The sequence below is a fragment of the Centruroides sculpturatus genome, unplaced genomic scaffold, assembly GCF_000671375.1.
Source record: "Centruroides sculpturatus isolate CEXI.00-Female unplaced genomic scaffold, Cexi_2.0 scaffold11, whole genome shotgun sequence".
NCBI classification, from domain to species: domain Eukaryota; kingdom Metazoa; phylum Arthropoda; class Arachnida; order Scorpiones; family Buthidae; genus Centruroides; species Centruroides sculpturatus.
Genome location: NW_019384501.1, coordinates 730900 through 745805, shown reverse-complemented (window position 1 = coordinate 745805; position 14906 = coordinate 730900). Strand labels below are relative to the sequence as shown.

Sequence of the window (14906 nt, the reverse complement as noted above, 5' to 3'; positions counted from 1 at the left end):
GATGAGCTGAAATATTTGAAGGTATTGATAATTATAGTAAACATTCATAGAATCTTCAGTAATTAATTGTATGATTTGAACAGAAAAAATATTTCAATAATTTCAAATTATATTAAAAATTTAAATTAGATATTGTGAAAATTTTATATTTATGAGCCAAGTTTTTTCTGATAAATAGAGATACTTTACTACTTGATATATTCAGAACAGTTGTTGATTCCAGAATTGGTTCAAGATTTTTCTGAGAATTATTTCTGATTATAACTAAATGATATAATGCTTCACTAACAGTTGTGAAAAGGTACCAATATCATTACTATTTGAATTATTTGACATTCTTGACAGTTGAATTGAATGAAATAATTAGTATATTGGTCTCATATATTTATATTTGACGACTTTATATTATTCTGTGGGTTTTCTATTTCCTTTCTAATCACTTGATTAATTGTAAGTATGAATATGGATTCTGTTGAAGTTATGCCTTATAATAATATGGACATCTTATAGTTCATTATTGTATTTGCTATATAAAAGATTTTAAATTGTATGAATTGAGATGTTTATGATACCAAGATTAATAAAATTTTGAGATAAAGAAATTATCTGTAGACTGTTCAATAGTTTTGTAATTGTTTTTCTTAATATTATATTTTAACAAATTGTTTTTATAGTGCAGAGAAAGGAAAGTCTGTGATAGAACCCATAACTTCAGTTTTTAAAGATAAAACACCTAAATCATCATCTTCAGATGAAAATTTGAAGGAAGGTCTTCTTAAAAAAAAATTAGAAAGAGATGCTAGCAAACAGGTATGCATGTAGATTATTGTTTATTGAAGTCACTTGAAAAAAAAATGTTATTAAATTATGAATTAAAGACATGCTTTTGAAACTTAATAATAATGTATTAATAACAAATCAGAACAGATTATTTTCAAACATAAATAAAGTAAAAACTTGCTATTCCTATCAAAATATAACTATAATTATATTGATCAGCTTGAAATATTTTTCAATATCTATTGTATTAAAGTTAATTACTTATCTATTTAAAATAGTAGTAATTTTTTTATGATCAGAGGTATTGAATATTATTAGATATTGAAGTATTAGTTATTTGAATAATTTTGTTGATTTTATTTTTGTTTTAATATTAAAGATGCATTATTTATTAATGAGATGACATGAGAACAAACAAAACAAAATTCATTTATATCAGGTAATTGAATGAAAAATTTACTTACAAGGAATAGACTTAGTGACACTGTGAGCCTGCTATACTTATTGCTGTCTTGTTGTGTATCACAAGAAACATTTAGATATTGAACATTTATTTACTATGGATTTGAAGAATAACATTTGAAACTCCCTGCTGATATCATTATCTATTTCTTTCATGTAAAGTTTTATTTAATCATCATATGCATTACTAGATTGGATCATTAGAATATTAGATTATATTTTTATTAGTAGCTTTGCAATATGAGTTGAAATAATTTTTTTAAATATTAGAATTAGAAGCAAATTGCTATAATATTAGAGTAGAAGAATGGTTTGAAATGAAAATACATTCAAATTTATTGTAAATTAAAATATAATAAGTGTAATTCACATATATAAATATTTTAAACTGTTGTTTGTTGTTATGTTTTCTTTTCATATTGACTTCATAGACCTATCTTTATCTATTTTTTTCCAGACAGAATTAAATTGAATCGATTGAAAATTAATATTTGTCATTGGAATTAGTGTTAAAATTAAAGCATTCATTAACCTATTGAAAAATACTTTAAAATATTTAATGTTGTTATATTCATTTATATATCTATAAAGTGATCTCAAATATTTCATTTTCGTCTTTCATTATATAATTATTGCATTAAGATATAAATATTTACATCATACAGATAAATTGTGTCATAAATTGAAAAATGATATTAAAAAAATAATGGTGTGAATTTCATACCTTTTGAAAAAGTCAAATTATTATTACCTATGTTACACGGAATAACAACTTATTATATCAGTAATATGTTATTGATACTTGGTTATTTAGTGCAAGTGTTTCCAACCTATGGCCAGTAGGCAAATGTGGCCTCCAAATATATTTATTTGGCTCATGTAGCTTGTTTTCACCAACATATTTTATCAGCATTAGAACTAGTTCAAATCATATAAACTTTTGAAAAGTTAACTATCATAAAATCAATAACCCTCGATGCAAATGATTTTAATAAAAACTTGTTTAAAGAAAGGAGTTGTTGAATTTTTACAAATTTCTGCCAGAAGAGAATTTTAAGTCTTAAGAAATTTTCAAGGGAAATGTTTTCTATATTTGCTTTTCAGAAATAGAAAACATCTCCCTTGCAAATTTCCTGTTTCAAAAATAAAGTATAGCAGACTCACTAATCTAGTCTTTTAATTATCTGGTATGCTCTTTACTGTGATCACCTATGCATTCCTGTTTACTCAAATTTCATTTGTGTGTACAGTAATGCAGTTTAGTGTGCTGTATTATTTGCTTGCCTTCCTCCAAAAAAATTCAGCAGCAAAGGGTGACAGGTCATGTCATTCATTGCCTTTAGGCAGACTTTAACTTTATGCATTTTCAGTAATCTGGCATTCTTGCCAATCTGGCACCCCTATGCATTTAGTATATTATATTGCTTTGATAGCATACTTATTTAACAAATTATGTGATATAATTTAATGTTTTGATTATTTGAAACCTAGCATTACACTTAAATCATATATTTGTATTGTGAAAATAATATATAAAGACCTTGAATAAGTTCTCGCTGTTTTTTTGTGAAAATTAACACTTTATTTAAATAAAGTCGTAATAAACACGCCACTGAAAGTATTGTTCATCACCAGCCACTACTTTTCTCCCATCGTTCTGGCAGCATTTGAATTCCACGTCGGAAAAACAGCACGTCTTTTGAGGCTCTCCAAGATTTGGCATATTTTGACATCTTCATAAGAAACCCATATTTTGGCATCTTCATAAGAATGGAAGTGCTGCTCAGCCAGGCCATGTGCCATCAATCGGAACAAGTGATAATCGGAAGGGGCGATGTCTGGTGAATATGGCGGGTGGGGTAGGACTTCCCATTTAAGCATTTCCAAGTATGTTTTCACCGGTTGTGCAACATGTGGCCGAACATTGTCATTGTCATATAGCGGCCGTTTTTCCTTCAATGCTTGGCTCAAATGCATCAATTGTAGTCGATAGTGATCTCCCGTGATGGTTTCGTTTGGTTTGAGCAGCTCGTAATAAACTACACCTAGCTGATCCCACCAAATGCAGAGCAGAAGCTTCGAACCATGCATATTCGGCCTTGCTGACGATGTTGATGCATGGCTGGGCTTACCCCACGATTTTCTATGCATAGGGTTATCGTAGTGTATCCGTTTCTTGTCGCCTGTCACGATACAATGCAGAAAAACCTTTCCTTTTCTGCTGTTGAAGCAGCTGTTCACATGTCAAAAGATGCTGTTTGACGTCTCTTGGCTTCAACTTGTATGGCACCCAATGTCCTTGCTTTTGAATCATTCCTAATCCTTTTAAACGTTTCGAAATGGTTGTGTGATCAACTCCTAATGATTCTGCAAGTTCAGCTAGTGTCTGACATGCGTCTTCATGAAGTAACGCCTCTAATTCCTCGTCTTCAAACTTTTTTGTTGCTCCAGATCATTCTTTATCTTCAACATCAAAATCATTATTTTTGAAGCATCTAAACCAATCTCTGCATGTTGTTTCCGACAGAGCATGGTCTCCATAAGTCTCAACAAGAATTCCGTGTGCTTCAGCTGCAGATATTTTTTGAATAAAATAGTACAATAAAATTCCCCGCAAATACTTTTTTTGGCACGAAACTTGACATGTTTAACACAATGAAAAAATAAGTTGTTTACACTTCGGTGAAATGACATACTGAATTTCAAGGTCGCTTATTGTACTTCATCTAAAAATAAACACACGTGGTTCTGGTAACGCCATCTGTTAAAAAACAGTGAGAACTTATTCAAGGTCCCTATATCTTAAACACTGCTTAAAGATATTAATAAATAACTTACAATAATTTATTACTTATTTATGATTTGTGAAATAAATTAATGTAAATATAAAATTCTGTATTGATCTGTCTCTTCAAATTCACATATATTTTTTTTTATATGAAATTTTTTTATTAGGTTGTATTATTATTGTTATTATTATTTTTTTTTAATAGGAAATTCAACCTATTCCTATTCCCCTTCCTCCACCTGTTTATGGAAAAGATGGTAAGTAACAAAAACTAATTCATCAATTTTAGTTCTTTATAAAAATGATAAGTGAATGAAGTTGAATTAATTATTTAATAAATAAGTCTTAATCAAACAATTAAAATTTTTGAATTACCTATTAGACCATTTTGTGAGGATCCAAATGAGGTCCTAAATTGCAGAATTCTTATGTTTAAATTATAATGATAGACTAAATATGAGAGAGAGAGGAAAAATCCCTTAATCTAAACAACACGGCACAAAATGTAAATGACAAGTCCTGGATGACTCCAACATGTGTTAAACGATCTGTCAAAGTCAAAATGAAAAGTTATAATTCTGACACAAGTGCTCATAAACAGGTAGAACTCTGACTCAAGCACTCATAAATAATGAATCTAGGGAAACCATTTCGGAAAAGGGAGAAGATTTAAGAGATAGAAAACATGTTATTCTTTTGTGTAACAAGGTGTGAAATTTCACACGTGCAGTCTACATTGTTTACAAACTGATTGACCTTGAGAACAGATGGAGTCCGCTTTCCCGGGTAGTTTTCATGTATGCTTTAGGGGAATATTGGTCTAAAGCAGGAGGGAAGCTATTACTGCATCTGTTCAAATATAACACAATATTGTCGATTTTAATGCTATTAAATTACGAGGGAACCGAAAAAAAGGTATGGGGAAAATATTCTACTGAACAAAAAACAAAAAAAAAAAAACCTGCTGATGTCATAAAAAACATCCAATAGCATTTAAAAAAAATTTACTGAAGTCAAATCGGTGAAATATAAGTTTAGAACAATTTAATTTGATTAAAAAACTCCCATAAAAAAACAATAGTGCGATTAATTACCTAATTAATAAATTATCATAAAATATTTTTGCGGCAAAAATAATTCATGAAATTTGCACAGATCATAGATAACGATGTATATATGCTGATCCATACATTTTTGAAAAATTTATAAGTCAAGGCTTTTTTAATGGCTCCTTAAAGTCCATGCCCGAGTTAATTCGGGATATGGACTGCGCAGTTGCACACGCAGCCTGAGTTAACTCGCGATATGGGTGGAAAGGGTTAAGACCAATACCAGCTTTTTGAAACCATCAAATGTGTGGACTTATCCATTCTCCATACGGAGTCCGACACTAATAACCACTATTGTCATCATCGTAGCTACTCTCGTGATTGTTTGGAGCTGTCGCAAACGATCAAGTTGTCTAAGAAAATGAAGACCAGATATCACATATCCCTTTCCCCATCAAGAAAAACAAGTGGAATCTGCTCCCATGTAGATGATTGAATTGATACCAGTAACTGTAGAGATGAATCTGCCTTCGAGGACTGTAGAGATGTTAGAAGTCAATTAATCAATGTTGATGAGACCCAAGTGGGAAGAGTCTGTCACACTTCCTGTCAGGGTCGAAACTATTCCTACTCAAATGAGACATTTATAAAGTTATGAGGTAGAATCTGTACCTCCTTAGCAATAATCTGATGTACAGTTTCACTGGAGAAATGACTGAGACTCAACTATCTTTCTTTTCCTCTTTTTAGAAACAACCATGGAAGAACAGACTGCAACTACTTCCACAGAGGCAACGAACACCAGATGAGGAGCCACTCAACATTCCTTTTCGGATCCTGCACTGGTCATCCTTTTTGAGTGTCCAGTGTGTTATGAACATATGTCACCCCCGATGTTTCAGTGTCTGGCAGGTCATATGATCTGTTCCTGATGCAAAGAGCTAGTACAGTGGTGTCCGACTTACCGTGGGGAAATGGGTAATAATTGAGACGTTTCCCTGGGGAAATTGGCCAAAATCATGGCTATACCCTGCAAGAACAGGGACAACAGGTGCAAGGAATCTCATATCCAAAAAGAGTGAGGAGCTCACTAGAGAAGCTGTCCCTTCAAAATCTGTTCATGTCCTGCTATGGACAATTTCTGTGCATTGGAAGGGAGGCACCAGCAAGTAGTCCCTCATATGATGGAAACTCTCCCTAACTCCACCTAAATCATGATGCTGCCCGAATGCTGATAATTGGACTAGATTTGATTCAACCTTTAACTTGGCTCACATGAATACATTGCTACAAATGAGACTTTTTCATCCAAATTATATAAAAACTGAGAATGTACAAAATTCTTACCTTCTTTATATTGTTGTCAGAAATGTCTGAACTCATCACGTTGCAAATCATTTCAAGGGGAAAATCGAAATTAGGGGAAAGGGCAGACTCGTGGTGTGGGAATCAATCCTGAGAAGCATAACAGTTGATGTCAAAAGAATCACCTGATCCGGTGACTGCCTAATCCTGCATTCAAAAATGTTAGAGAAAATGCTTGAAAATTTGATCCTGTCAGTCGTGGTAACTATCCAGCACAGGAAAAACTAGAGTCCCTTGGAAGGGACAGAGCAGGATAGCAAACAGTAATAACTCAAATCGGTCTTAGAAATCCTTCTCTCCTAGAAATATTGTGAATGCGGATATATCTGTCGAATATTTAATGCGGCTAAATTGTGTCGCTCGTATAGAACATAAATCCTTGAACTTGGGTATGAACTCTTGCATATTAACATTCACTTTTCTTTGTCTTGTCAGACAAACTGATGGAGGAGTCAACAGAACGCTGGAATCTAGATGACATCGATTTCGATGGAATATTCATTCATTCCAGCATCCAATGGGAGGACCTGAAGCATAAGGTAATTGCACTCTTCATCATGCTATTAGAAGGTTTGAGAGGTAGCAACACCCCAATACCTGGAGATAATTGTCCTCCCTCAGAAGGCAGAGGCCCCAGTGAATTGCAAGCAGAGGTGGATGAGATCAATGGGCTTGCCGAAAAACGAGCAATCCAAATTCAGAATGAGAGAAGACCAGGGGATTGCAATCAACGACAGTCAGACCAAACAGCAACCCAAGTGGCGGCTTGGATCAACCAGAAGTAACCTCCCAAACCACTAACAGACCTCAACTATCTCCACCGGTCAGAACAGAAGCCAATTTGCCTCGACCCCGACAGGGAGTGGGTCAGGGACAAGAAATCCTGGGTCTTACAGTGCTGTCAGGATAAGTACCGGGAATAAAATGCTTGCGGACGAGCAGGAAGTTGGAACTGCCTACAGTAGGAAGGGCCAGCCCTAGGCCCAGGGAGATAAAGATGAACCAACAAAGGCCTGAAGATGCCCAATGGGAGAAAATAAAAATCTTTGTATAATGGTTCCAAGTTCCTATTTTTGTATACTCATATATATATATTACATAATAACCTCAGCATTTTATATCCTATAATAATCCATTTAATATTTTTTTATACATACTCAAATAAACATATATTTACTCTATTCGTTCCTTTTCTAAATAAACCCATAACTTCACTCATGAACGTGCATAGCTGTGTAAACTTTTGAGTAAAGTTCAAAATACCATCACATACACCAAGTTAAAATTCAAAACTTATATATATATATTGAAAATAAACGTATGTACAGTTACAAAGGTTCACAAAACAAACATTTACAAAACGTTAATCGTAACAAAGTTAAACACATTTATCTGCTACAACAGGTCCGTCAAAAAGACACCTTGCGACGAACTATCTTTAAAGTCATTTACAGTCCAACGAGACGAGACAAGCTTCGGGGCAGCTTCGGCGAACTAAGACCAAACGTGAGTCCACAGTGAACTGAACTTCCCGCCACAACTCAATTCTTTTATAGGATTGAAGCAGAATTGGATTCCACCAATCAGAACTTAGCAGCTCTACAAGACGTCCGCCGATGGCGTGATGTCGCTCAACCAATGAGCGGTTGAGTCTTCAAAAGTGGTCTGATCGCTGTTTCTATGGCGACAACTGTCGTTAGTCGAATGATTGGAAAAGCGCGGGAAAACCGTGTGCCAGACGATTTTTATCCCAACACCTCCACGGCCGAGGATCAAACAGTTTACTTAAGCCTGTTTGATTCCCTTCACAACACCAAACAACCTTACAAAAATCGTCCGATATCGGACTGACCCATACATCCGGAACATCCAGGAATTTCACCCATCTACGCGCAGAGATGCCTTTGTTACTGCGTAGTTCCCCTTCCGGTGTCCGACCCGACTAACAAAACCCTGTTTACTAATATACTATCACTGCACATCGGGTTGTATATAATACAATAAATCTGACTTACGGAACCTTTAACCGATGTGTATCACTTTTTCTTTCAAAAATCAAACGTTTTCATAACCCCTTCTGGGTTCTTCATCAGGATAACAGCTGGATCGAATAGCGATTTCAAAAAGTTTTAATGATTCCGAACTTGAATCGTTCCATTCGCTTAATCCGTCACATGATGTAATTGAAATTGTTCTATTTTGACGGTCGATGTTCAAATTTAAGAGAACTATGCAAAACATGTTATTGAGATATAAAGATTATTTAATATTCTCGTGTTCCCTAATATCATTTATTTTTAAGGCTTAATATAATTTCGTTATCACTCTTTATGGAGTAGTTTTTGCCACGCCATGGAAAGGCTGATCTCTTCTCTTGAATTAATACACTCGGATTTGTCATACGCCCTAAAAATTTCCATCTCTTCTAGCCATTTTAGTTGGTGAATATGTGGTGTGGAGGCAATTATCCGTGCTGCATTGAAGTCCGCCACTATTTCGGGATCAGTGGCATATGTGGAGAGTGAGGTTGTGTGCCTGTTGTGCTGTATATCCGAAATATGTTCTTTTAATCTAACCTCTAACGAGCGTTTAGTTGATCCCACATATACCAGATCTCTGTTGAACCTGTTATCCCTTATAGGAATTTTATATACTCCTGATATCCTCTCCATCCTGGATCCGTCTTTTTCATTACGTAGGATGTCAAACAAGGTGCTGCATCTTCTGTATGCTATGTTAACATTTCTTTGTTTAGCAATGGTGTTGTACAGGGACTTCAATAGCGGGTTGAACTTAATGGGTATCCTCCTATTTTCTATATTATTGCTTGTGTTTTGCGTGTTGATTACAATGTTGGAAGAAGCCTGTGTTTGTTTGTGGCGCTCTGCGATCTTTTGTATAATATTTCGGTACCCGTGTGATCTGGCGATACTTTCCAAGTAATTTAACTCCTCCGTTAGTGCTTGTTGTGTGGAAGAGTGTGTGTAAGCTCGTTTAACCAATGCCCTAAAAGCCGCCATTTTGTACTGGAAGGGATCACATGAGCTTACTGGTATGTATGCCGGTACATTAGTAGGTTTGCGAAAAACCGATGTGCGGATGATGGAATCATCAAATCTTATGTCCAAATCCAGGAAATGTACTCTGGTGTTACTGTGTTGTTCCATCTCTAATGTCAGTCCATACGGGTTGTCATTCATTTCGTCTAAAAAACAGGCTATGTTGGGGGTTGTCCTCCATAGGATGATGATGTCGTCGACATATCTTTTGTATAGTATAATGTCGTGGAGGAATTTAGGCAATGTCCTGTTTTCCAATTGTCTAATAACTAGTTCACATAAATCCCCGGTTACCGAACTACCCATGGGAACACCTCTTGTTTGTGTGTACAACTTTCCTTTAAATTGAAACACCGAGTTGTAACAAATTAGATGGGCCAATTTTAGTGCCTGATGTTGTAGCTCATTGGAGCCTAATTTTTCAAAAAGAAAGTCCCTTAGGGTGCAGAAGCATGGAGGAAGTTCAATCGACGGGTATAAGGATCTAAAATCCAATATTGTAGCCTAACACGGAGAGGTGACCATCTTGAGTTGTTCTATTAATTCCAACGTGTTGGAGATGGAAAATCGGTATCCCTGCAGGTATGGAGTAAGAATGTTGTGTACCTCCTCCTCTAGCTTTCGTGTGGGCGCTTTGGCCCTATCCACCACTGGGCATAGCTGTTTCCCTTCTTTATGTGTTTTAGCAAAAGCAAATAATTTTGGGGCATCCGGTGCGTCCATTATAATGTTCTTCAATTTCAATTTGGTAGTTAACTTCGTAGAGGCGAAGCGTTTGACTCTTGAGTGTATCTTATCTATCATGTTATATTGAACCTTGGAAAGTATCGCCAGATCACACGGATACCGAAATATTATACAAAAGATCGCAGAGCGCCACAAACAAACACAGGCTTCTTCCAACATTGTAATCAACATGCAAAACACAAGCAATAATATAGAAAATATGAGGATACCCATTAAGTTCAACCCTCTATTGAAGTCCCTGTACAACACCATTGCTAAACAACGAAATGTTAACATAGCACACAGAAGATGCAGCACCTTGTTTGACATCCTACGTAATGAAAAAGACGGATCCAGGACGGAGAGGATATCAGGAGTATATAAAATTCCTATAAGGGATAACAGGTTCAACAGAGATCTGGTATACGTGGGATCAACTAAACGCTCGTTAGAGGTTAGATTAAAAGAACATATTTCGGATATACATCATAACAGGCACACAACCTCACTCTCCACCTATGCCACTGATCCCGAAATAGTAGCGGACTTCAATGCAGCACGGATAATTGCCTCCACACCACATATTCACCAACTAAAATGGCTAGAAGAGATGGAAATTTTTAGGGCGTATGACAAATCCGAGTGTATTAATTCAAGAGAAGAGATCAGCCTTTCCATGGCGTGGCAAAACCTACTCCATAAAGAGTGATAAGGAAATTATATTAAGCCTTAAAAATAAACGATATTAGGGAACACGAGAATATTAAATAATCTTTATATCTCAATAACATGTTTTGGATCGTTCTCTTAAATTTGAACATCGACCGTCAAAATAGAACAATTTCAATTACATCACGTGACGGATTAAGCGAATGGAACGATTCAAGTTCAGAATCATTAAAACTTTTTGAAATCGCTATTCGATCCAGCTGTTATCCTGATGAAGAACCCAGAAGGGGTTATGAAAACGTTTGATTTTTGAAAGAAAAAGTGATACACATCGGTTAAAGGTTCCGTAAGACAGATTTATTGTATTATAAAACCCTGTTTAACGGGCCTATCGTACCCCCTTTCCTGACAGTGGCCTAAACTGTCCTCGATGCTCAACTCGTCGTTCTCAATTCTGGTGGGCTCCCACGACTGGGAGTGTGACATGTCCTGGACTTGGGCATCCCATAAACCCATTCCCTTTCCCCTACTGTCGATATTACCGCCTCCCGCCGCCTCTGAAAGAGGTTCCGGCTCCTTCCCCAGGAGAACTGCTCCCATTTACCCTTAGCTCCTTTACTTGTCTTTCTCCCTTTCTCTGGAGTTCCTCCTTCCGGTCTAATACTATTCGGTAATCCTCCTCCGATACTAGGGCATCCATGGTCTGGTGTAACTTGCCCGTCACGGCACAAGTCACCATCGCCAGCTCACACAACCTGTGAGGCCTTCCTCCCACAACCCTATTGGGACCGCTATCAAATCAATCCGGTGACTGAAGGATCCAACCCGTTTGATTTCTCCCTTCGTTTCTGCCACCAATCCAGTGACTGAAGGATCTAACTCGTTGGACTTGTCCCTTCGTTTCCGCCACCAATCCGGTGACCGAAGGATCCAACCCGTTGGACTTACCCCTTCGTTTCCGCCACCAATGATTCCCTTATGACCGAAATCTCATCCTCAGAGCCAACTATAGCTGAAAGATAAATCTGCCGCCTACTAGTTTACTTCTGTTCAGCAACTCCTCGACCTTTGGTTGATCACACACCATTACCCTCGCTACCGACAGTTCGTATGCTAGGGATGTCTTGCTCGTAGTTATGAGCTGTGCCTGTTTGGCCTTACTGGATGCCTTCTGCTCAGAACGAGCCCCCCTCCAGTGCCCTGGGTCGTCTACTTTCTCTTGACGGCCCGACCTGCCGAGCTCCGTGCCTCGAAGAGCCGCCTTTCTGGCTCTAACAAGCGTTCTGCTTCCCTCGCCTCGGCTTCCGTGAGTTTAACCCGTAGTCTCATCAATTCGAGATCGTCTTCTGGAACACCTTTGTCCCGCCCCATCTGTCTCTGCCTGTCTCGATCGTCCAACCTCCCCGGATCATCGTCTTCCCAATCTCCTGCCTTTGAACCCCGCAATTCCACGCGTCTAGGCATCTCTGTGCTAGCGAGCGAATTAAAGATTTACCTGGGTCAATGATTGCCGGTGTTGTTCTGTCCTTATGTCCATCGCAGATCAGCTTTCCGATCCGTGGTAATCCAAAGTAATCCTGTCGAATCCTGTGTAATCCTGTCGAGACTGCGCCAGTAAAGTTCAAAATACCATCACATACACCAAGTTAAAATTCAAAACTTATATATATATATTGAAAATAAACGTATGTACAGTTACAAAGGTTCACAAAACAAACATTTACAAAACGTTAATCGTAACAAAGTTAAACACATTTATCTGCTACAACAGGTCCGTCAAAAAGACACCTTGCGACGAACTATCTTTAAAGTCATTTACAGTCCAACGAGACGAGACAAGCTTCGGGGCAGCTTCGGCGAACTAAGACCAAACGTGAGTCCACTTTCTGAGTCCACAGTGAACTGAACTTCCCGCCACAACTCAATCCTTTTATAGGATTGAAGCAGAATTGGATTCCACCAATCAGAACTTAGCAGCTCTACAAGACGTCCGCCGATGGCGTGATGTCGCTCAACCAATGAGCGGTCGAGTCTTCAAAAGTGGTCTGATCGCTGTTTCTATGGCGACAACTGTCGTTAGTCGAACGATTGGAAAAGCGCGGGAAAACCGTGTGCCAGATGATTTTTATCCCGACATTTTGTATCAAGTCGAAGTCAGATGTAAAATTTTGTGAATTGTTTCGTCCCTATTTATGCAAGAGCGGAAGAGGGGAATGTTGCATTTCATTCCTGTGAATGTAAACTTCCAACATTAACTGAAAGTTTGCCCGGGAAGAACGCGTGTCAACCGGATTCGTCTGCCCGTTTGTATTGTTAATGCTCACTCAATAGTAACTGTACAAATTAGACATTATCCCGTTCAGGGTAAAGTAATGCAGTCGTTATTTCCAGAAAGACGGAAACATGGACTGACATCTTCCAGAGCTGCCAGCTAAAATGTTGCTATCCCGAGCAACATTTTAAAAAGGCAGGGAGCTCTGTGAGGACCCAAACGAAATCTGAAATTGCAGAATTCTTATGTTTAAATTATAATGATAGACTAAATATGAGAGAGGAAAAATCCCTTAATCTAAACAATGCAGCACAAAATGTAAACAAGTTCCGGATGACTCCAACATGTGTTAAACAATCTGTCAATGTCAAAATGAAAAGTTATAACTCTGACACAAGTGCTTATAAACAGGTAGAACTCTGACTCATAAATAATCAATCTAGGGAAATAATTTCGTGAAAGGGGAAAGATTTAAGAGATAGAAAACATTGCATATGATCGTTAAAGTACCAAGATGACAGAAATTATAAGTAATGGGGCTAAAGTATGAGCGTATGTCTTGCAGTTTTGTCAACAATCCCCAAGCACATTCAACAAAAAGGCATCAAATAGACACCTGGAATCAGACCTTTCTCGTGACCCGAGTCGGTCTCGGTTTTTGCCCGAAACAAAAGAGAGACCAATTGGGAAGTGAGGAAGGGGGATGAGGGGCCAATCGGAAATATGAATAGTGGGAGAAAAACTATAAAAATCAGAAATTTAAGGTCAAAGGAGAGTCTCTTCTGTATTCTGCAAAAAGTTGTGATTTGTGTTGTGTTGTGTTGCTGTCAACAACTAGGACACCTCAGCATATCTGCGAGCATTTGTCCATCGATCTCATCTCGTCTGCCCCAGGGCTACGACTGAAGCTGAAGTTCTTGCCAAAGGACTATAGACAATTGGAACTGTCAATTATTGGTGTAAGCATAAATGTTACCAAATAAATGGCTTTTTCTTTTGTAAGACACTTGTCATAATTTGCCTCCTCCTCCTCAGCCCACATGCGAAATTCCCTTAGGTTCATCCTGACGCGGGATTAATTGATCCCTTAAAAGTCGTCAACCTTACAATTTTTAATTTAAGATGAACAGATATTGGTGATCAGAACAATATGTCCATAAAGTGAATGTTCTTATATATGAACAAGTAAAACGGCAAAGTTGTATTTGGGACAAGACAATGTCTCGGAGACTCACTACTAAGCGGAATCATTTTGATGTTCAAGCGGGTCTTGTTCTCATTCTCCAATTTTCTTTGGTATCACTGGTTTTGAGCACGATCATTTAGACTTCACCAGCCATATCCACGAGGTCATCCACGATGCATTTTCGGTGAAATTAACCTATCTATGTCAAAATTTCTTTCCGTTGCATGTCAGCCCGGGTTGAATTTTTGTCAATGCCTAACGAAAATTTCCAATTTTTGAAAAAAATAATCATGGCTATTGTATTGTCTGAAATTATTTTTTATTTTGCACAAACAATATACAATTTAACTTGATTACAATGCCATCGGATGTAACGACAACCCTAGTATAACATCTTTAGTGGCGTGGCTAAAATCTGTACGTGGCACGTCCTACCTAGTCTGTGAAGTCCATGTCTTTTGTTCTGCCGGTAAAGATTGAGAAATGACCCAGGCAAATAATTTACTTAATTTGGATCGGCTACACGATATTTACAATTGTGGCGAGATAT

The 14906-nt window shown here is 37.2% G+C and overlaps 1 protein-coding gene across 1 annotated transcript in view; it reads left to right on the top strand.

Moving 5' to 3' along the window:
- LOC111622066 (MICOS complex subunit Mic60-like) overlaps window positions 1-14906 on the top strand; it is a 54269-nt gene that overhangs the window by 11160 nt on the left and 28203 nt on the right. Inside the window, exons 4-5 of the mRNA XM_023364383.1 lie at window positions 675-810; window positions 4236-4287. Coding sequence (XP_023220151.1) covers window positions 675-810; window positions 4236-4287 — 188 coding nt within the window. The remainder of the gene's footprint in view (window positions 1-674; window positions 811-4235; window positions 4288-14906) is intronic.